The 24,148-nt window shown below is 45.6% G+C and overlaps 1 protein-coding gene across 1 annotated transcript; it reads left to right on the plus strand.

The window, feature by feature from the left end:
- Positions 1-4,806: 4,806 nt before the first annotated feature.
- Positions 4,807-15,002, plus strand: LOC119375219 (uncharacterized). The gene is made up of 5 exons (XM_037645404.2): positions 4,807-5,063; positions 11,385-11,521; positions 11,605-11,672; positions 14,688-14,774; positions 14,890-15,002. The coding sequence occupies exons 1-5, from the start codon at positions 4,938-4,940 to the stop codon at positions 14,955-14,957; spliced, it is 486 nt and encodes a 161-aa protein (XP_037501332.1). The 5' UTR covers positions 4,807-4,937; the 3' UTR covers positions 14,958-15,002.
- The last annotated feature ends 9,146 nt before the right edge of the window (positions 15,003-24,148 follow it).

The raw sequence follows: 24,148 nt of genomic DNA on the forward strand, positions 1-24,148 counted from the left end.
CTGTTTCGCAGTACATCCTCTTCCAATTCGCCGGTGCGTGCTGCTACGTGATCAGCTGCATCTCGATCATGCAGGAGATCAAGAAAATGTCTTCTCTTTGTGTGAGTATTTTTCGGCAAATGGCAGCGAGCGACAGCGCACGCCTCTTGTGGCTTCGTAGCTGCCGATGTTATGTATATACTTGTGTACTCCATTGTAATACTAACGTTTGAAATCTTTTGCTCTTATGCCTGGAAGTCTGCGTCGAAAAGACAAGCAGGCACTAACGAGCGTCGTGAAAGAAGTTTAAAACAAATAAATAATATATACATAGATTGCTTATGAGCTAACTATTCACCGATTAATTAATGTACAAATTATTTTCAAAAGATTAGAATTCTACTGTGGTAAAATCCTCCAGAAGTGCTGCGACTTCAAGTCTCTAAGGGTGCTCCAAGTGTGCTGCGACTCTGTCACAGATCTTACCGCACGGCTATACATTCGAAAACAGCACAAATAAACGAGGAGGGCCAGTTTGTATATACCCCAGAAGCAGAGTTCTCCAGTTGAGGGGCAAACAGGCTTGGCAGTCGCACGCGGCACCACCGGTATTTTTGCATCTTCGCGGCACGTGTCCTACGAAGAGTTGTCGGTAAATATTCGGGTCAGCCATTCCGACTATTCAATAACGCTTAGTTCGACTTGGACTATTTGGTACGAGATCATTCCGTTTACTACGCCGTACTAATACACAAAGAGCATTGTAATGCACACATGTGAGCACATGTGACATTGTCCTTTGTGTAAAAGTATAGTGCAGTAAACAGAACGGTATTCTGATTGGCTCAGTGGCTATAACGACTATCCCGAAAAAGCGATGGTGCCACTTTTATTTCCTGACCAGGGCATTTTTTTTAGACGCAAAAGCCCGTTTCTGAGGAGACTATACGCGTCTCCTCTGTAACTTCGGGCCACCTTTACGCATGAACTACATTTTTCATTTTATGAAATGTCGCTTTGCTTGTTTATCACGATTTATTTTTCTCTGATGGTTCCTAGCGGGCACTAAGCGAACCGACAGCGATCGGTACTTCACGTACTGCCGGCGTGGGCCCTTCGAGAGTGAGGAAAAATAAATGAGTGATATAGTGTCCTTCCACCTGCGAATTATAATGCTGTATTAAGCTTGGTCATCGTGCACATTCGTAGAGTTAACGTTTTTGCATATCTGCTGTGAACAATTATTGAAAACTATATCGCGATTATTTTTGAATTGGATTTGTGCGAAATGTTACTGGCATGCTATTTCCCACAAACAAAAAAGACACGTCACGTTGTGCTTATAGCTTTATGCGCATTAGCAACGTCGTGAAAACCTGTCTACCGCGTTGCCATTCGCGCATTTGCGTCTGCGCCATGCTCATTGACAATCATCACCGTTTTCATGCCCGGATACTATGTTTTAGCCACGTTGGAAGCTTGAGGCTTCTTGTCATCATTATAATTTATGTCTTATTTTAGCATGCCAATCAGGAATGTCCATGCGATGCACACAACGTAAGCCGCGTCTGGTGCAGTAACGCTCCGTACTGGCCCCTGAAATACATTAACAGACGCCACTGATCTCAAAGTCATCGTGCGGCACAATACCTTACCTTACGACAATTGTCCTGCACTGTCGTTCAAAAGTATCCTTCAGCAATCTCATTGGTCAGCACGCTGTGCACTCAGAGTCCTATTGCCTATATCTGGCAAGGGTTCAAGTTGGAGTGGAGCTGTCGGGAAATTTTAGTTTTTGCACGCTCTAGCAGTGACATATGTGCATGGGCGTGACGACGTACGTGACGACGCACGCGCCCTGATGACAACTAACGTTATGATTGTCTGTCGTTTATGACGACAGGAGTCGTCGTCAAACCAATGCTATGGGCACAGGGCAAACCCATTTTCCACGACTTAAATGTAGTCGCAGTAAAATAAACGAACATTGAGAGTCATTATATCAGTAAGAACTTGCACTGAACATTCGTGATTATTTTTTTTGCAAAAAAAAGAAGCTCTCTGTAATGTACATTTCTCTCACAACCGGCGGAATATTTACGCTAACCCCAATGACATCATTGCGTTCTAATTGTGATCATCCTTTATCTTTAGCGCTACTCTGGTAGAGCGTAAACGTTAAAAAAAACACAAAAGCTAGGAAAGCTGGCAGGCTGCCAACATTCCTTGCATCTTTTCTCGCTTTTGTGTTGTTTTTTTTTTTCTTCTACACTCGACCTGAGTTCCGGCAAAGACAAGCCAAGGTAATATTGGGCCAACCCGCGCAATCTGTCACATTAGTGCCTTCTTATTTTCTGTATCCCCCCAATCATTGCTAACACTATAACACCTGTATATTGTGAGACATGCTAACATAGAGGGTTCGAAATAGTCTAAGCCATAAATGCTTTAGTGTCATGCACGTTGTTTCTTTCCGTACAGATCGTCGGGCTGAGCACGGGAGGGCTGCACGCTCTGCACTTTACGTACGCCTTCTACAACTGTACATCGAGACCTGGCTCTGACAGCCTCACTTCACTCGGAAGCCGGGAGTCCGCAGTGAAAAAAGAAAGGAAAAAAAAGCTCGGAGCTCTCAATAAGCGCGTCCGTGTGTTATTTATTCCGCGCATGTGGGCGTTTGTGTTTGTATAAAAGCAAGAGTGTTACCTTTCTTCACTCGCGTTCAATGAAAAGTAAACCAGGGCTTCGGGAGCCGGGGCTTGCGCGGTTGGCATTTACCGCTACAAGCAAGGGCCAAGGCATCACTGAATACGACGACACAAACGTACAAAGTGACTCCTCGCGTAGATGTGAGTTTTACAATATGATGTCGAAAGTCTCGGAATTTGACGTGTCTTATGTCCACCATAATTTGTAGCGACTCCTCGAAATGGCATGGCGATAATTCAACATAAGCCTTGTCCCCCGCGGTGGTGTAGCGGTTACGGTGCTGGGATGCTGTCCCGATGGTCGCTGGTTCGATCCCGGCCTCGGTGGTCGCATTTCGATGGAGGTGAAATGCTAGGGGCCCGTGTAAATACTGTGCGATGTCAGTGCACGGTAAAGAGCACCAGATGGTCTAAATGTCCGGGGCCCTCCACTACGCCGTACCTCATAATCATATCCTGGTTTTAGGACGTAAAGCTCCAGATAATATAAGCATTTCGGTAAGGCCGTACCGGTGCACCAAAACATGCATATGCGCAAACAATCGGCAGTTTTCGAATAGCGTACGCTAAGTTATCGTTTGCGGCCCGCTATTTCCGTCACTTAACGGGAGCCCACAAGCGGTTAGCGTACGATGCATGCGCAGTTGCGCGAAAAGCTACGCTATTCGAAAACTGCCTACTGCTTCAAACTCTTTGCGGCACGCATTTCTAGCGCTATGCAATTTCATGCACCCATGACCAGGAATTGGGGACATGTGCACGTAGCGCCACCTCTCGTTGGTGAAAGCGATAGCCTGCCGTAACTGAATGGGAAGTAGGCGAAAAAAATCATATCTGACGAAAAAAAGCTAGTTATCAAAAAGAACTCCGGGTTGTATACAGCAGAGAGTTCTTTGACCATTCTGTTACAATTGCACTGTCGCACTACAAACATCGTGGCTTCCCAGAGTGTTTAAACAATGTGGCCCTATGCGTTTCTAATGGGCGGTGTTCCATTGTATTGGGAAGCCACAGGCTTTGTAGTACGATACTGGAATTTTACCAAAATATTCCGATAGGTTTCTCTTTTATAAACTTAGAGTCGTTTTTTTTTATAACTGGCTTTTTTCAGGAGATACGACTTTTTTTTCTCCTATTTCCCATTCAGTTATGGCGGAACGCCGTTGCTGCCGCCGAGAGATGGCGCCACGTACAGATGTCCACAAATCATGGAAATGAAACGAAGCTGGCAACCCACATACTTTTTCGTTCACATAGCCCAGGCAACATTTTGTGCCACGTAGTCTTGGAACAGCCAATTTCGTGTACAGTTGTCTTGGCACAGACAATCGCGTACGTCAGCAATGACACTAAGGAATTGCTTAATAACGGCATTTTTTCCTGCGGTCGAGCGGTGTAGGAGTGCTTTCCTTTGTTGCTCATGGCGGAAATAATCGTTCACGCTTGTACGTACCAAACAAGAATAATGCGCATCACCCATTTGATACCCCAGTCGACATAACCTAATTAATGCGCTCGAGCTCATACAAAAAAAAAATAATTCCGCTTCATCCTGACGAACTACAATCGTACCTCAAATGTCACCGCTATGGAAAACGCGCTGAACTTACCACCTTTTGCTCTTCGAAAATATTCCCGGTTATGTCTGTCTCGTGAATTTTTTTTTTATAATTTCCTCAATCTACGCCATGAAATCACATCTCTTGCACCTCTCATCTCACCCAGGCTCGATCATTCTCACAAAGTGGGCATAACTTCATATCAGACAAAAATTTTGCTCACAGTATTTCATTCCCCGCACATGAGCACACTGGAACCGCTTTCCCGGATCGACAGCCGGCATCCATGGGACAACGCTTGTTTCCGTAATAACTTAGCTAACGTTGTATACTAAGGCTAGCAAAAATGTGTTGCAACAATAAAAAAATTTTATTGTTCAACAACGCACAGGAGAAATCTCCCACCAGCACCACCTTGGAGGTCGAGATCTGGTACTAGCGTTAAGACTGGTTACGCACTACGACGGGGACGAACGGGTGCCGCTTTAAGGAGCTTCGCCCCTAAAAAAGCGTTTTGCCAATGCATCGTGAACATAGCTGCGCCGCTGCAAAGCAGTAGTCATATGGCACTCGTATACGACGTACGACTGGTGCTATTGTTAGGCCATCTGCGCCATCACTGGAGTAATTTGGAAGCCTTTTCTTGCTTTTAACGTGTCGCCGAAGCTCTTACCTGCACCCTAAGCTCGTCATGAAACGCCTGTTCACAATGGTTATGCTCGTTTGTTCTGTCCTTTTATCTGTCGTATGTTTAAACCCCGTGGAAAGCTTCAAATTTCTATCCTTCAAGAAAAAAGAGGCTTATAATATACGAAAGGTAAGTTACAAATTTTTTTTACAACGAATGAAAGAAGGGAACTTTGAGGGCTCGTTTCTTTGTTGATAAAACCTTAATGAAAACCACCAGATAACGAAGCCAAGAAATATATAGGGGGTGTTAATTGCGCTGTTTTAACTGTATTGTAGTAATTGCGATGTGAACGTGAAGAAAGTAAGGTGGACGAAAAGACTATTTGCCGCCGGCAGGGTCCGAACCTTCAACCTTCGTATAACGCGCCCGATGCTATACCAATTGAGCTACGGCGGCGATCGTCCTGTCGTCTACTTCACCGGGTATTTATGCGCATGAAAACCTGGGAGGGCCTAATCAACGCCGCTCGTAGCCTTGACGGCGAGTGACGCTTCTTCTTTAATAGGATCACGTAGCACGTGATCCTTTTAACGAGCAGGCCGCTGACCAATAAGCCATTGCATACTACCTAAACCGGAACGAGAATCTCGCCTTGAATGAACGAAAGTTGCCTTTTCGTCCACTTTACTTTCTTCACATTTGTACCGTAATTCCTACAATACAGTAAAAACAGTAAAATGAAAGCCCCCTTCATCCTCCGTGGCTTCATTATCTGTTGGCCTTCATTAACATACTTTTGCAACGACGTTTTACTTTCGAAAGTAGGTGCTCATATGCGTGACCGTTTCTCTTTTTCCATGTCAACAAATTTCACCGACACACGTGACCTCAGCTCGAAGCGCGCGTCGATCATTCGCAAGCCGCGATGTTCGTGAAAACTAACACGTGTAATCACAAATCCTTGAGCTTCGTAAGGACTCTGCTTATATCGTCCCCTCCCGATCTGTAAACGTTAGAATCAATATTTGTAAGGTAATAGAGGAGAAGGCGGATAATCGACTTCACTGGTGGTGTGACAATGCTGGTGCATTTTGTCTACGCTCTCATTACATCGCAGAGTGTAGAAATAGCCGTTGCGCCATGGATGCTTGGCTTTTCTTACTACCATGTCTTCAAACATGACCGCAACTGTGCAGTTACGACTACCGCGGCATTCCTGGTTAAATAAGTAGCGGTCGACAACTTTAGTCACATCCATGTGCTTCTCAGCGTGTTAGAGCTGGCCCTATGTGAACGATCTGTGCGATGCATTTCACACTGCCTGAGAGACAGGAAAGCTTTCGTTCAGTCCAGGTAAGGGCAAAGTAACTTTCACAGCATCACGCAGGATGTTTCGCCGGGAAGTATACTCAGCCCATTTATCGTCACTTGCGCCATGACGGCTTTACCACGAAAGCGTCGAGCTGCTACAGTGGAATCCCGTTGATACGATTCTGCATAATGCGCTTTTCGGTCTAATACGTTTTTGTTTTTATTGCCGGCCAATGTCCCTCGGAAATAATGCGTTTTCATGCGCTTAATACGGCCACATTTTTGCCGAAACATGATAATACGACCGCTAAAAAAGTATCTTCACCGATATGTCTAGAATTCGTACGTTTAATCTTCGGCGTACTATAGCTTCTTCTTCTTCTTTTTTACTTTTTAGAAGAATTTACTCCTACACGTTGAAAAGAAGAAAGTGCAGCGCAAGTTGACTAGCTACTTCATTCAGGGGCGTAGCCAAGGGGGGGGGGGGAGAGGGTGGTTCAACCCCTCCCCCCAAAATTTTTCAAATTTGCCTGCGTGTATATACACGCACACATATAAATGCACGCCGAACATACATAAAGTATAAAGTATGGTTGAAACTTCCCCCCGTGCCCCGAAAAAATTTCTGGCTATAGCGCCCCTGACTTTACTGTTGCTCAATAAAAGCGAGTTGCTGATGGAATATGAATATTTCACACCTATTTTGAACCTCTTTGGTTAAGGTAGGTCACCACCTTCAAAAAGGAATTTTTTGAAAAAAATATTATTTTTTGAATTCGACATTTTCGAGCACCTTGTCTATTCAAGAGTATTTAGCAAAATAATTATGTTGTTATCTTGAGCCGTTCGAAAGTTATGACCATTTTTACAACACCTCTAAGACGCATTCGAAACCGAAGCTGAAGGTTTCTGATTCCACGACACCTGCCATGTCGTCATAAATGTTTTTCCTGAGACGTCTTACATAATGCTAAGTGTCTAAGTACATTCTAAAGCTTGTGTGGCATGATGCTTTCGATTTATTTGAAAATTGTTTAAGTTGTGCGCGTTTTTGCTCGGCTGTCCGTGCTTTTTCGTAGACCACTTCGAGCTCCTGGACTTGGTCGTGGCCTTTCAAGGAGAAAGTTATAGTATTCCATGAAATATGGCAAAGTATAGGACAAAAAAGAAGCATCAACGCAAGTTATGGAATCAATATACCAAGAGTGGACCCGCTATGGAGAATGATCCTGGAGAATTTCAGCCATATTGCATGTTTTTTTTATTATGTGTACATTCGACTGAAATCTTTAAAGCCATTTTTTTTTTCAAAACATGACTTTTTGCGTCCTACACTTACGTGAATAGTGATAACTTTCCTTCTGATGAACATTTTTGCATACAATTTTGTATACTATTTTTTTATAGGTTGAGTTGTGCATTCAAGCGGAAATATTGAAAATGAGCTGTAACTTTTTGTACTATGGCCAATTGTGTACAAAACTAACCTGTCAATCATAAACTTTTTCATCCTTTTTACGATAACGCCACTTAGATTGGAGATGGGGTGGTCGTGGAGGTTAGATGCACAGGATAGTGTCCTCAACACGTACCTGCCAAGTGTTGTTTCAATCGCACCATTTTGTAGTTATGACTGTTGGCGCAACAAGCATATTTTATCAGATTTTGATTTTTATAAATTTTGTCGTTCACATTTTTAGCAGTTTCATCATTATAAAGTTTAAATTCACCTAAGCCCAACAAGCTCGGACTATAAATATAATTTTTGGACTGCAACTGTAAAAATTTTTTCTCGAAGGTGGTGACCTATACCTTAAAGGAGTACTGACACGATTTTGAAGTGCAGCAAAACGGACGTTTTTGGTTTCCTTGGCATGTAGTGTTAACGCTCTCCCCACACCGCATCCGGGAAACACGTATAAATATTTAAGTTTGATTTTAAAGTTTTAATCTCCCAGCATCTGCAAGGCAGCTTCACCGCATGGAGAGCCCTATGACCTTTCAAGTCAGCTCACTTGGTTTGCGAAGTCTGGGTTCTGCATGCAGCCTAGATCACAGAAATCGCTGTCGGAGGCACTGGACGACAGTTCACTCATCATGAACCACGTTCGACGGACAGTAAAGGACAGCAGGTGCATATTTCGTGGGTTGCAGTCTGCCCGTGACGTCACGGGCAGACTTGACACGTCACTCTGAAGCCGCCCTCTCGAAACCGAAACGGAAACTGCTGGTTGAAAGAAGCGGTATTAAAAATATCTGCAATGCATCCCCAGGCACCACGACACTCTTTTTAGGGTTCTCGACATCCGTGCTTTCATTTAGAGCAACAACAGGAAAATTTTTAAAATTCATGTCAGTACTCCTTTAATACGAATTCGGCATACGTTTTACTTTCCGGTTCCCGTGAAAAACGCAACGACGTTCCACTGTATACAGTTTTCGCTCTATGCACGTGACACCGGTTTCTGATTCATCTGTAGACCAGATATAATGGACGCTTCAGGACGGCTCCGATATTGCTGACACCTTTCCAACGAAACGAACACGCGTCTCTTGCAATATAAGACAGATGTGTCGATTTTGACTGGGCGCCATTTGAGCCAATCTCACCTAGGCCTAAAACAAGAAGCTTTGAGAGCCGTGAAACAGGGAACGTTTCTTGGAGTGTCATTTGATCGGCAGCTCTCGTGCGTTTAACACACCAGTACACACGCAAAACAAGTCAAGTACGCTACAAAGGTGCTACGCATACTCGCAATAACAGTATGGAGATTTAGGACGCATAAATTGGCGTGTTGGTTTCGCGTATCTTTGGGCGCAAAGAGATTGAGAGATTGAGTCGATTCACTATTTCACGTTCACAATGCGCTGATACGGCAAAAAGGAGCTTCTCTGTCGCCCATGATCCGTCGTTTGCCATGAATTTCGGAGCCGAGATGCCAACGTTTTTTTTTTTTTTTTGTTTTGCTAGACGGTTTTTAGAGTGCCGTGGCGCACCGAGACTAGCAGTGCAATTGTTATCAGGTAGTCTCATCGCCTGCGTTTTCCAGTTATACGTGCAGTTGATAGTAGCAGACACGCCAACCCAGTTTTAACGCAACGTGTAGTATACCCAATAAAAGGAGTACTGATACGAACTTTCAATGTTTTCGGGTTGTTGCTTTAAATAAAAGCGCGGGTGTCGAGAACCCCGAAAAAGAATGTCGTGGTCCCTAAGAATGCATTCAATATATTTTAATACCACTAACTTAAAACAGCAATATTGGTTTCGGTATCGAGAGGACGGCTTCGCAGTGACGAGTACACAGAAGTCTGACGTCAAGGGAAGACTGCAACTCGCGACATACTAGGAACAAATGTTAGTATGCTGTCAATCGTACGTGGTTCACGTAAACAACGACAAATGAATTGTCGACCAGAGACTCTGATAGCGATTTCGGCACTTTAGGATGCGCCCCGCCACGGTGGCCTTAGTGGTTCTGACGCTCGACTGCTGACTAGTGATGCAGAACTATCGGTAAATTGACTATCGATAGTATCGATAGTTTTTTTTGAAACTATCGATAGTGTAAACAAACTATCGATAGTGCTACTATCGACAAACTATTGATAGTGCAATCGGTAGTACCATCGTTAATATTACTAGAGCGCTATTACTGCCACGCGTGTTTATTGCTTTGTTTTGACGTATTAGGGTTTCACCCCACGAAGACTGTTAGCAACGTTTGACGCAGTCCGCGCCGTAATGTTTCAGAAGCTTCAGAACTGTTTGAGATCATTTTGTTAGATTACGCGCCGGACGAGCATAGTCAAGTTTATTCGAGAGCTTACGCGAGCACTAGCGATAACGCTGGAAGGTTTGATGGTTGTTGTATAAAGGACGACGCGTTCCACCGATGATGAGAGAACTCAGCGGCTGACGACTGCTCCCGCCGCTATCAGTGCGCAGCATGTATCGCTTGTATTTGCAGTTCTGATTTTCTGGGCACAAGTTTGCCCAAATAAAGAGCTCCGTATTTCCCATTCTTGCTGCAGCATTCTTCACCGTCACAACGACGTGACAATACTATCGATAGTGGTGTGAATAATGATGCGGTTGCTGACCGGCCATATTGCCAAAATATTTCCGATAGCTTACTACCAGCTTCCTTAATTTATGAGCAATTTTCGGCAGAGAAATTAACTATTTCTGGCGCAATATCTCCATCAATAAATTCGTATCCAAAAGCAACCAGTTACACCTTACAATTAACTTTTTTTATTTTGAAATCATAAAATGCAATATCAATTTGAACCCTCGCAGTCCCGCCACATGTAAAGGCTTCCTTTCCGCTACAGCTGAACAGTTTGGCTTTATGATCATGTGTCAGCAAAGTACTCTGCTGAAGAACACAAGCCTGTCAACTTTCTTGCCCTTCAGCCTGCTCCTCTGGCTCCACTATGTACCACGCGCGCGGGGAACCAAGTTTATTCTGCAATGAGTCCGCGCTGTTGATTTTATACTATCGATAGTACCATCGAATTTTTTACTAGCGCTATCGATAGTATCTTTTACCATCGATAGTTCGATAGTGACTCAGCTATCGATAGTATCGATAGTACCATCGATAGTTCTGCATCACTACTGCTGACCCGAAGGCCGCGGGATTGAATCCCGGCCGCGGCGGCTGCATTTTCGATGGAGGCGAAAATGTTTCAGGCCCGTGTAATTTGCGAATACAGCAGAATACAACAGAAACATTCGCCGCAGAAATTGAAATTAAATCGGAGCTATAGATCTATACATGACTTGATGTAGTTGCGATATCATGCGTTATGCTGTATGGATAGTGGCAGGAGTGAGGTCGTGTTTTGAAACGTCTTCGCTCATTTCTACTTGCTAAGGTAACTGTAACTGTCCCTTAGTGTAAGTTTGCACCGTTGCACTCTTCAGTGCCTTTTTTACTCGCTTGCGCAATAAAGCGAATGTTCTTGAACCCCGCGTGACTGTTTCATCGGTATTTTTGTCTTTGGAACTATTATTGAACGATTAGTTGTTTTGTAAAGCGAAGTGGAGTATCCAGTGCCAATGAGTACGTGAACACCTCCCAATAAAATATTAAAAAATCGCTCAAGGGCCGTTCTGTTGCTGCACAGGATTGTATGCACGAGTAACGAGAAGTCCGAGATTTGACAAGCATGCTGTTTGTCTTCCAGTTTTTAAATACGGAGGAGCCCATTTGGACTTATAACACGAGCAAACGGGTCAATGTTTGGTTCGAAGTCGGCGTGAAGAATAGTGTCACCGACGGTTCAATATTTTTCACGGGATCATCTTACGACCGCAAGGGAATGTAATGTATTATGACGTTTTCTTTCCCAATTTTTTTTTTCAATTTAGAGCGTAAAAGTTCATAAATGTTGTTTTTATTCGTAGGACATCTGCCGTCCTAGAGGGGAAATTCGACCCGGACCGAAAGAAGCACATTGATATTAGTAGTCCAGGTAAGGCTCAAACGAAGTGTCATTTATTGTATTATTGGAACCCCGATGAAATTGCAGCTCTAATTTTATTTGATGCAGCGCAGACACTTACGTATGCAGGTATTCAAACAAAACAAAAATGATATCATGCATTTCCAATCCTTGAAGAGAAAGAAAGGGAAGACTGAGGGACAGGCACAACTCAGGTCTTACCTGCTATTTCGTTTTTCTTTTGCCGCATTTTCCTTATTTCTCTTAAGCGACGTAAACGTACGAAATATCAGAATTCGACAAATCCCAGCTGTCCGCTCAGCCGTTCCATGGTACTAATCGAAGCAATAACCTCTGGATGTGTAGGCTGAATACATTAGTTTTTTCACACATGCTATAACTAGTAGAATACGCAATGAATCTCCAAAAAGAAAATATTTGTAGTTAACAAAACAGGCCTTCCTCAACTTACGTCATAAAACTTTGCAATTAGAGCATATGATGTGCGAAACAAAGCGCGCATGATAAACGATGTCTTTTAGTAAAGAGGACCGCTGTGATAGACAAATGCTACCTGTAGCTTCTTTTCTTGATGGATGGATGGATGAAAGAACTTTATTGAGGTCCAATAGGTCGTGCTAGTTTCCTAGCCCGAAGCGGGCCGCTCCCACGTCGGGACCGAAAGACCTAGCCTTTCGGCCGCTTCGCGGGCCCGTTGGACTGCCCATAATTGTCCCTCTAATGTCGGACTGCGCAGAGCTGCGTCCCACCGCTCTTCAGTGTTTTCCTTGTCGCTGCGTAACGCGGAGCAACGCCAGAGCATATGAGTGAGATCTATTGTTTCGTGGCATGTTTGGCATGTTGTAGGAGTACAGAACTCCGGATAAATCTTGGTAATTAGCAGCGGGTTCGGGTAGGCTCTTGTTTGTAAGAGCCTTAGCGTAATGGCCTGTGCTCTATTTAGTTTACTGTGCGGAGGGAGGAAGACCCTGCGTACTAGGTAAAAGTGCTTTGTTAGCTCGTTGTAAGAGAGGAGGTGATCTCTGCATTCTGAAACCTCAGCATCTTCTTGCCTTGTGGCTGCACGGTTGGCAAGTCCTCGTGCAGCATTGTGGGCAGATTCGTTGAGGTTCGCGGGAGCACCGTTGATTTCTCCCATGTGAGCTGGAAACCAGATGATCGTGTGTGGTTTACCTTTCCTTTGAGAATTGCCAGAGCCTGTCTGGAAATAACTCCTTTGGCAAATGCTCGGACGGCTGCCCTAGAATCGCTGTGGATCCTCGATCTATTTGGGTCTAAAAGCGCCAGTGCGATGGCTACTTGCTCAGCAATTTCTGATTCTGTGGTGTAGGTGGAAGCCGAGTTGACGAGTTCACCTTCGCCGTTCACAAGTACTACTGTGAAGGCTCGTTTATTGGACATGAAAGCCGCGTCGACAAACGAGCATTCTTCAGCCTGATTTTTAGCTTTTTCTAGCAGGGTTTTGGCTCTGGCTTGCCTTCTGCTCACATTATGAATGGGGTGAACATTCCTTGGAACAGGCAGAACTGTTATATTCTCCCTCAAATCGTTGGGAATTTCTGTTCTTGATGTGCTGCTTTTATTGCTATTAAATGCCTAACGATTAACTATTTTCTTACGTGACAACGTAGGGCTGTATAGGTGAAAAGGCAAGCAAATCTTACTGCCGGATGTTCTTAAGAACATTAGGTACGCACAAATGAGCTAACTTATATGAAATACTCATATATAACTCAAAACTTTCGCAGTCTACCAGCCGTGAGAGCTTGTGTTGAAGCATTACAGTTACTTGGAAAGCGTCACTCTACTTTCGCTCACGTATACTCACATAATACGGATATGCATCCTGAAATTAGAAGTGGCGAGGTGGGAAGGGTGTCAGAGGCATGCCTAACTTAATTTTTAGAAGAACAGTGCAAAATACATTGATTTCTTTAGCCATGCAATGACGAATGCCACCCCACATTGCGATTTCTACTGCTAAGTCACTGGTAGAAGAATTCCAAGATAGGCGCTCTTCAAATATTTTACCAAATAATTACGGTGCGATAAAAGATCAAGTGTAAGTATGTGCCTATGGAACGTCGTTGTTGGAAATGACAAAACTTCAGCGTGCTTGAAGTTAGAGCTTCAGTGATAATGTGAACAGACACTATATAAGAACTCGGCCGCAATATATATATATATATATATATATATATATATATATATATATATATATTGCAATTTGGGCCTAACTATCGTGTGTTGTGCAGTCCTGTACAAATGGCTTAGGCCCAAATTACAAGTTTTTTCCTTTTGCCCGGATGTTCTTGTTTCTTTCTCGCAAAGGTGCCCGGATGGCCTCGTTTGAAAGCCCGCTTGCCCCAATTTTTCCGATAGGGCAAGGGCTCCATATATTTTCATATTTCATTTCATGAGCACATTGCTGTATCGGCTATGAACTTGTTTGCTTCCGTAATATAGAACGTTTGATAACATCTGCTAGCTAGAAGTTTGGCCCTATCGAGATGACAAGAAGCAAATTATTAATTCTTATGCTCATCAAGGTTTGGTATGCAGAAAATTTTCTGATATGAAATTGGCATTATGCTCACCAAAGTGTTGTTGACAGCTACAGTGCAACTGTAAACCCTTGTGCAAATCAAACGCATGCAATACATAGGCTGCGTTTACCGTCGTGGAACCGCCGGGGGAATGTTTTGTACCTGACATTGAAGTGCACTAGCTTCTGCGAAAAGACGCCACAATAAACTGCATTGATAACAAAGTATTGCAAAAATACAGCACCTGTACAGCCAACGTGAAAACGACAACGTAGAAAAAGACTGGGTTCAAAATTAATGGAAGATGATTTTATTTAAAACTCTTGTGGGTACGTCACATGCCGCGAACATCAATAATTACACGCACTCGTAAAAAAAAATGTCGCAGTTTAATCCAAAGTCGAAGCGTTAGGAACGATGCCAAATTTTATTATGTGAGTAAACAGGGTTTATCTGTTTTCTTCATTTTTTTTTTCAGATGGTGTGTACACGTTGCAGGAGGACATAGTTTACATGAGTGACGATCGTGGCTGTGCTGTGATTATTGTGACGTCATCATTCGACGGTTGGTGTCCAACACGTGTGCCATTTTGAGTAGCACACGGCTGATGTGATAGAATCGCATGGTGTGCTCGCTGTCTTGTGATTAACATACGTGACACATTTACTTCTTTCTTTAGGACAGCAAGAATCCTTCGATCTCCGGGTCAGGAATTCCTCTCTTACATCGGGCATCACTGAAAAATGAAGGCACAAGTTCAGCAAGCGAGTATCTGAAGGACAAATTATTTACAAACCGAAGTGCCAGCGCATACTGGATAGAGCCCAGGTGGTCGTAGGTAAAACTGAACAAACTCCGACTCCTGCGAATGCCCCTTCATAGACTCGTCTTCTCCGTTTGCGCTTCCAAGTAGCCAAGTGGAAATCTGCTATGGTGAAAATTTATATCTTTGCCTTGCGTTTCTTAATTTCTGGCTCCCTCCCTGACTTCTGTTAGAGCAAAGCCTGAGTAGACCCTGTATTTCGTTTTGGATATATTGACACACAAGTTGCTCAAAATTAAATAAAGAATATCCACACCATCTGGCCTCCTGGACGAGTCATTGGACCGTAGCGCGGGCGTATAGGTGCGGCGTCGCACTTGGTGCCTGACAATATTCTGCTACGAATTGGGCCGTATAAGCAGCAGCAATGTGCTGTGACAAGCGAGCGAATGTCGTATATACGTAGCAAACATTGACATCCACCCGTTTTCAGCGCAAACCTGCAAGCAAATCCGTACGGCTTTCTCGGAAATAAAGGCCTCTTAGTTGACAAACAAAAAATTCGTCCTGGCCCGGGGATTGGACCCGGAACCAACGCCTATATAACGTGGCGGCCTGAGAAATTCGTACGGATATCTGAAAAATCACGAGGCTTCGAGGAAATTACAAAGCTGCAAAAAATCTCATACGTATTTCTCAGAAATCCACATGGATTTCCTCAAGCCTTGCCCTACTAACCGGTGAATGGAAAACCCTTTAACACGGGGTGTCGCCGGAGCGAACGCTTCTGCAAGCGGTCTTGTCATCTTGAAGGCTGCAACTGCCTCTATAAGTGCCCCTATGGGCACCTTTCCCCGAACTTCTACAAGCTTCCAACTTCTCCTGAAGTTCTGTCCTGATGGGCGGATGCTAATTCTCCCTTTAGATGCGAGGCATCTTATGGCGGAGTTCAATACTGTGGTGGTGGTGGTGTGCGGCGTGACCACCCTTACTGCGCATGCGCATCCTCCTCCGCCTACTCTCCTCTCCTACGCTGCCCCCCCTCCCGCGCGCCTCATTCTCTCCTGCGAAACGCCGCGATGAGCGCTAGCGCATGCGCGTCCCCTCCCCCTCTCTCTCCTCCTCTACGCTTCCCCCTCTCGCGCGCCTGTCGACCGCGTTCCCCGCTCGCCCTCTGAGAATTAACGACCGGGCTAGAGGGAAGACACGACGCGCGTAGCATTCCTATTCGCGTTCCACGACGCGAGGTCGGTAGCATGCCCAACGAACGCCAACGGAACGCGCTCGTGCAAGTGCTCCGGCTTCGCATCGCCTCATGGTCCCCTTTAGCGGAAGATGGTGTAATTTTTCATAACCTTTCCTCGAACAGGTCACCTGGCGCCGCCTGCAAACACATTCATTCCCCAAGCCACACATCTGCTCGCACGTTTACCCATACGCAATTGATCCGCTTTGCCATCTCTGCAGCTATTTAGCTACCCTAAACCCCATGCTCTGTGACTGAAACATCACCCCCGCCGGAATAACTTCGCCATCCCCTCACCTTCGGCGTGAAAGGCAGTGCCCAACTCAACTAGCCTGGAGGTTCAGCTCCGAGCCGTAGCTAGAGCGGATGAGTTGGTCGACTCGCGAGGCAACTCCTGACAGATGGACTGCCCCCCATAAGGATGGACGAATAAAGTTTTGACTCACTCACTCTACCTCGCGGGCTTCCGCAGCACTGATTAGCCAAGCACCGAACATGCCACCGATCACATCGACAGACAGACACAGCATGGCGCAGGGAGGGAATGCTGAGAGTTCTGAACGAACGGCAACCATTTGCGCCTTACCATGTATGTCGCGTCGCACCTTACAGCAGCACGGCGATCAAGAGCGTGTCTGGTATGGGTCTTCAATTTTCCATGCTTAGGTATGGAGGCACGAAGCGACAACAAACGCATCTACTAACCAACTGAAGAGGGCGATCTAAAAAAATAAAAAGAAAGAGAGCTCACGAAGTGCATTCTAAGCAATGCGGCGCCAATACGCCAATCTCTTTCGACGGACATCGGTTGTGAAACGACATTTTTAATAGCGAAAGTTTGGCCGTGTTGGTACGGATACTTGATGCTATATAAACAGTGGAACTTCTGACGTGCACCAAAGGAACAAGAGTATACACACAAGCGCCAACTTCTGTGTATGCTCTTGTTCATTAAATAATGCGACATACATAGCAGGATATGACTAACTTGCTGGTTAAATTAATTATTAAAAAATTTAGGAGCCCTGACTAACGGTAAAATAGGGGCAAGCAAAGCTTGGCGCGTGCCTGACATACTACTTTTCTTTCCTTCTTTCTTTCTTTCTTTTTCTTCGTTTCCTTCCTTCTTTCTTTCTTTCTTTTTCTTCGTTTCCTTCCTTCCTTCCTTCCTTCCTTCCTTTCCTTCTTTCTTTCTTTCTTACTTTCTTTCTTTCTTTCTTTCCTTCTTTCTTCTTTTCTTTTCTTCCTTTCCTTCCTTCCTTCCATTCTTTCTTTCCTCTCTTTCTTTCCTTTTTTCTTTCCTTCTTTCTTTCTTTCTTTCTTTCTTTCTTTCTTTCTTTTCTTTTCTTCCTTTCCCTCCTTCCTTCCATTCTTTCTTTCCTCTCTTTCTTTCTTTCCTTGTTTCTTTCCTTCTTTCTTCCTTTCTTCCTTTCTTTCCTTCTTTCTTTCTTTCTTTCTTTGTTTCCTTCCTTGTTTCTTCCTTTCTTTTTTCTTTCTTTCTTTCGCATTGCGCAATACTTGCCCCTAACTCTCCTCTTTCTTGATGGTTGGAATTAGACCGTTATCCACGTGCGCAACACTTTAGTTGCTACCGACAACAGCGACGGTCATGCGTCCATATCCATGCCACAATGAAATGTAGCAGCGTGAAATGACAAGTCACCTCTGTATAAGAACAGAATGCCATATCAGAAACGGCTGATCGCCGACAAGCCCACGATCGAGAGAGCGTAAATTATTGGAAACCCGCGCGTACAAATGTGCACGTGAGAGGCGAACCTTTGAGAGCCGCATTTCTGTAGCTTGCCGGCGCCATTGTTCGCGTACTACGCCGGAATCTGTGAATCATAAAAATAAACTTTGCTAAAACGGCTGCTTGGGCGAGTTGGTTCATTATTAAGCTAGATTTACCAGCGATTTTTTTTTTGCGCTGGTAAATCTAGCTTACTTATAAAAATACGCGGACACTGATGAAACAGCGATGCCGCTAACCTTCCCTTCGTCGGGCTAACGCACTTCTGTGTTTTGAAATTCCTTCACATATGTTGAATCACGGCTCTTTATTGAACAATCTTTGGTAAGCTTCGCGGTGGCTATAGCTTTAACACATCTAGACCATGCCACTCTTATACACAGGCTTACAAAGAAGCTTCAGCTGTTGCCTTCTTCATTTTTAATGAAACAATGGCGAGTAGCGGACTTTACCCAATTTCTGCGGCACATACCCGTTTACGATTATGATAGTTTTCTGACAGGCCGCAGAGTGGCACATACCCGTGTGATGAAGAGTTTTCTTCTTCATTTTCAGTGAACCAGTGGTAAGTAGTGGGATTCAACCAATTTCTGTGGCACACACCCGTTTATGAATCAGCGTTACCACGGCCTCGGACATGAAAGCCTCGACTAAGAGCAGCTTCGCTGTTCAAACTGCGCTTAAGGAAGAATAAGATACAAGCCAAGGCTCTGCCCTGCTGTGTTTTGCCCAGGGTGCCCAGGGTGTGGGGTTCTGGCAGCCCTCACACCCTCGCCACGCCTCTTTCTTTGCATGCATGTTGTGAGTTTGACTTTTCTTTCACACTGTACCGGAGTTGTGCTAAATATAGTGCCGAATCACGCTGTACAAACTCGACACTTCTGGTGCGCCGCGGTGGATCAGTGGTTACGGTGCTCGGCTGCTGACCCGAAGGTCGCGGGTTCGATCCCGTCCGCGGCGGTGGCATTTCGGTGGAGGCGAAATGGTAGAGCCCCGCGTGTACTGTGCGATGGCAGCGCACGTTAATAATAATATCTGGGGTTTAACGTCCCAAAACCACGGTATGATTATGAGAGACGCCGTAGTGGAGGGCTCCGGAAATTTCGACCACCTGGGGTTCTTTAACGTGCACCTAAATCTAAGTACACGGGCCTCAAACATTTTCGCCTCCATTGAAAATGCAGCCGCCGCGGCCGGGATTCGATCCCGCGACCTTCGGGTCAGCAGTCGAGCGCCATAACCACTAGACCACCGGGCAGCGCACGTTAAAGAACACCAGATGGTTAAAATTTCCGGAGCCCCGCACTACGGCGTCCCTCATAATCACGTCGTGGGTTTTATGACGTAAAACCCCAGATATTATTATTATTATTCCACTCTTCTGAACACTCTTCTATATTAGCGCTGCTTTTATTCTTCAACACTACTGCGCCTGTATATCATGATGACTTACATAGGGGGACGGCCGGCTGACGCAGCACAGGCCTGATAAGCGTTGAGTGGTGCCAGGGCCGTACCCAGGAATTTTTTTTCGGGGGGTGTTTGTGTGTAGAATGGCTAACTCTGGCAACTGGTGGTCGTTGTGAAGGCGTGCAAGTATTTTAGTGTCACCCGAAAAGTTAAAGCATGAAAACGTTTCGGGGGGTGTCAGAACCCTCTCAACCCCCCCCCCTTTAGTTACGGGCCTGAGTGGTCGGAACGTTGTTCCTTTTCGTACAGATCGTCGAACTGAGCACGGGAGGTCGACGCGCCCTGCACTTTTCGTGCACCTTCTACAAGTTGTGCACCTATAGCGCCGGCTCTGGGTAGCCTTGCTTCTTCAGGCGGAAGCCAGCAAGCCGCAGTAGAAAAGAAAGAAAAGAAAAAAAAACCAGGGAGGTGTCAAAATTAGTGCGTTTGTGTGTTATTTTTTCAGCACATGTAATCGTTTGTGTTGGCAGATGTGGAGCAACTGCAACAGCGATCCTCCTTCGCTCGCTCTCATTGAAGGAAAAGTAATTGAGGACCACGGACGTCGGAGCTTCTGCACTCCTTGATTCTTCCCTCCACTTGTAGGGTAGCAAATCGAACGTAGTCTACTTAGCCTCCTTGCCTTACCTGTATTCACTCTCTCGCTCTCTTTCGATTCTTCTGTGAGTAATGTGTCCACTCACGATGGAAACTACTGCTGCAGCGTTGCGTATGACACTGCGAAAACAAAACTATTTTTGCTTAACATTGATTAAAGCTGCAACGAGAAAAATTCTGTTGTGGCAATGCGTATATAGTACATGCTGGCTTTCAGGTAAAAGTTTTCGCTCAGTATGGAATTTCGTCGTGTATTGCGCAAATAAAAGACACCGCAAGAAAAAGAAAAGCACGACACAAAGCATGCAAAGGAGTTTCTGCCGAAAGAACAATTTCCAAGAAATGTACTAGGAACCTTGGTCGACAGCTTGCTATCGAAAAAAAGAAACGGATAGTATAATAAGCAAATGGAAAACAAAACAAAAACAAATACAGCCACAGAGGCTCACAGGTATAAATATTATTCGCTATTTAGCCCATTTAGATATGCGCAGGCAGACAACAATTGAACAGTAGATGTTCAGGTGTTCTAAATGAACAATGTATGTAAAGCTTACTTTTATCTATAGTGTATAATAAGAAAACACTTCTAAAAAGTGTTGTCTTAAACTTGCTGTGCACAAAGTGGAAGCATGGATGAAGAACAACATCTGACAACTCTCATTTTCGTCGCCTGCATAGCAAGGTTGGAATGTAAATGGCCGCTTAAGGGAAACAATTGGGACATAAGACTGATAATTCTGGTCACTTCCAATTAGGTTTGCAACTTCAGCAGTCTGCTTAATTGCCGAACGCTAAAGCAATATTTTTTTACAAAATTTTTCCTATTGCCTGAACATAGAATGTGTGGTTTTTAAGGGACCTGCATTTGTTATATAGGAAGCGCTGCTGTCTTTTACGCGACGATCCTGTGAACATGTAAGGTAAGGAATCAATTTTGCAGTGTATGCGGGAGATATTGTACAATATCGTTTTGAAAGCAGCCAAAGTTTCTTGTTCTTTTTTTCGTAATATTCGAATAGCTGCGCGGTTATGAATTGGGCGCGAACTACTGCAGGAGATATTTTCTTAATTCCTTGATCACAAGGACATAGTAAAACGACTGGTGCGGAATTTTGGTTATAGAAATGAAAAAAAAAACAACATTGCGCTAGGTAGCCCAAAGCTTGGCACAGCGTCGTGCTGCAACACGGGAATCACAACGCCGGTGGCGATTGGATCCATCCAGCGTGCTTGGACGAAAAAGCGGCAGCCAAGAGACGGCGATGGGGGGATGCGAAATACGCGCAAAGCTTGCCACTCTGAATGTGTTGAAATCGCTGTCCCTGAGAGACAGTGTAAGGAACTGTGGCGGTTGCCATGGCGACGGCTCGGCGGCAGCTACTCCTCGGCACGGCGGTGGCTTGGCTATTTTTTGCACAGGTGGCACGCAGCTGTGGCGGTTCCTATGGGAACGACGCGGCAGGGGTTTTTGTTAACGGACGTCTTACTGCCAGCTATAATTAACAGCTTCGCTGTTAGGCAAGTTTATATATGTGATTTCAACTAATGCCTAAAATGTTTGCATATCTGGCTACAAGGGCAGTCATGTACTAAAGGTATTTCTCGGTACTCAGCGATTTTTCAAGTGCGCAAAGCGTTGCTACGTTACGTGTAGAAGCTGTGCGGGCCATGCGGAATATGCTACATGTAGGTCATGCTGCAGTCACTATACATGTAGGCGTGCGCACAGGGGGGAGGGGCGCAGGAGGGGCATCCCTTCTAGTCATCCTAAGAGGGCGCGAAGTCTGCCTCATATTGTCACCAGGCTAACTGATTGATGGGAGAAGACACAGGGCAAAGATACAAAATAGGAACGTTTTCTTTAGAACAAGGCCGACACCCAAAAGCGCGCGCACACCGATCAACTTCGTTGTTCTCTTTTAAGGGGCTGGCCACTGCGGTTGCCAGCTTACCTCGCGTCAATCCCCCCCTCTCAAGAGCGACCGTCCCGGTCGATGGGTTCAGGGTGCAAGAAGAGAGCACTAGAGAGAAAGGTGGTTCCGTGAAGAAAAAAAAAGCCAAGGTAACGTAGTACAATATTCAAACGGGTTTGGAAGTGCCGGTTATCACTCGCGGGCGTGGTACCGCTTCATCCGTACGACGTGAACAACCTCAGCACGTGGACGTCGTCGGCTCAAACTCGGGTCAGAGCTTCGGGGCACCACCTCGTAATTCACATCACTGATGCAGCGCACAACTTCGTAAGGGCCAAAATAGCGTCGTAACAACTTCTCCGAGAGACCGCGATGTCGGATAGGTGTCCACACCCACACGTAGTCACCCGGTTGGTAGTGGACGTTCCGTCGGCCCATGTTGTAGCGGCGAGCGTCGTTGTCCTGCTGCGTGCGAATGCGGTTCCGAGCAAGGTGGCGAGCTTCCTCGGCTTTCTGAACGAAGTCGTCAACGCTGTCATTTTTGCTGGTGTCGTGTTCTATTGGGAGCATGGCGTCTAACGGTGTTGTGACGCGACGTCCGTAAACAAGCTCGAATGGTGTAAGCTCAGTGGTCTCTTGCACAGCTGTATTATAAGCAAACGTCACATACGGCAAAATTTGATCCCACGTTTTGTGTTCCACATCCACGTACATAGACAGCATGTCAGCCAGTGTTCTGTTTAATCGCTCCGTCAAACCGTTGGTTTGGGGATGATAGGCTGTGGTCTTCCGGTGGTGGTGTGCGTTAGCTTGGCGACCTGTTGCAATACCTCCGCAGTAAATGCTGCACCGCGATCAGTGATGAGAACAGTAGGTGCACCATGACGCAACACGATGTCGTGGACGAAGAATCTGGCGACTTCGACAGCAGTTCCCCTGGGCACAGCTTTTGTCTCCGCATAGCGAGTTAGATAGTCGGTTGCCACGATTATCCATTTGTTTTCCGAAGATGACGTAGGAAATGGACCGAGAAGATCCATTCCCACTTGCTGGAACGGCGCTGGAGGAGGATCCAAAGGCTGGAGGAAGCCGGCAGGCTTGACGGGTGGAACTTTACGCCTCTGACAGTCACGGCAGGTCCTGACATAGCGCTGAACTGACGAATATAGCTGTGGCCAGAAGTATTTTTGGCGTATGCGCGCTAATGTCCTCGCAAAGCCTAAGTGACCGGCAGAGGGGTCGTCGTGGCACGCCTGTAAAACTTCCCCACGCAGTGCCGTCGGAACAACGAGGAGAAAAGTTTCGTAGCTGTTCTCAAAATTTTTCTTGTAGAGAACATTGTTCCGTAGGCAATACGACGTCAGTCCTCGTGAGAGCGGGCGTGGGACGAGAACGTCAGCTCCCTGAAGATAGCGGATGACAGGAAGCAGCTCAGTGTCCTCACGTTGATGTTCAGCCATCCGCACCACGTCGACGAAGCCAAGAGACGGCAAACTTTCTTCCATGTCAGATGATGTCACGGGAATAGGGGCACGCGATAGGCAGTCAGCATCTGTATGCTTTTGTCCGGATCGGTATACGACAGTTATGCCGTACTCTTGAAGACGAAGACTCCAACGAACGAGACGGCCTGATGGATCTCGGAGATTGGCGAGCCAACAAAGCGAATGATGGTCACTGACCGCTCGAAATGGCCGACCGTACAGATCGGATCGAAACTTGCTGATGGCCCAAACGACCGCTAAGCACTCTTTTTCGGTGGTAGAGTAGTTAGCCTCTGCTTTTGTGAGACGGCGGCTCGCGTAAGCGATCACACGTTCTGCGCCGTCCTGCCATTGAACTAGAATGGCTCCGAGTCCTACGTTGCTGGCGTCCGTGTGAACCTCAGTTTCCGCAGTATCGTCGAAATGTGCCAGCACTGGAGCTGTTTGAAGTCGCATGCGTAACTGTACGAAGGCCTGTTGTTGCTCTTCCTTCCACACGAAGGGTACATCTTGTCGCGTTAGTCTCGTAAGAGGTTCCGCAATTTTGGAGAATCCTTCAACGAAACGACGGTAGTAGGCGCAGAGTCCAAGGAACCGCTGAACAGCCTTCTTGTCTCCAGGACGAGGAAACTTGGCAACGGCAGTCAGCTTGTCTGGGTCTGGTCGAACACCGTCAGGGCTCACCACGTAACCTAGAAACTTGAGTTCC

This window comes from Rhipicephalus sanguineus, chromosome 11 (assembly GCF_013339695.2).
Source record: "Rhipicephalus sanguineus isolate Rsan-2018 chromosome 11, BIME_Rsan_1.4, whole genome shotgun sequence".
NCBI lineage: Eukaryota > Metazoa > Arthropoda > Arachnida > Ixodida > Ixodidae > Rhipicephalus > Rhipicephalus sanguineus.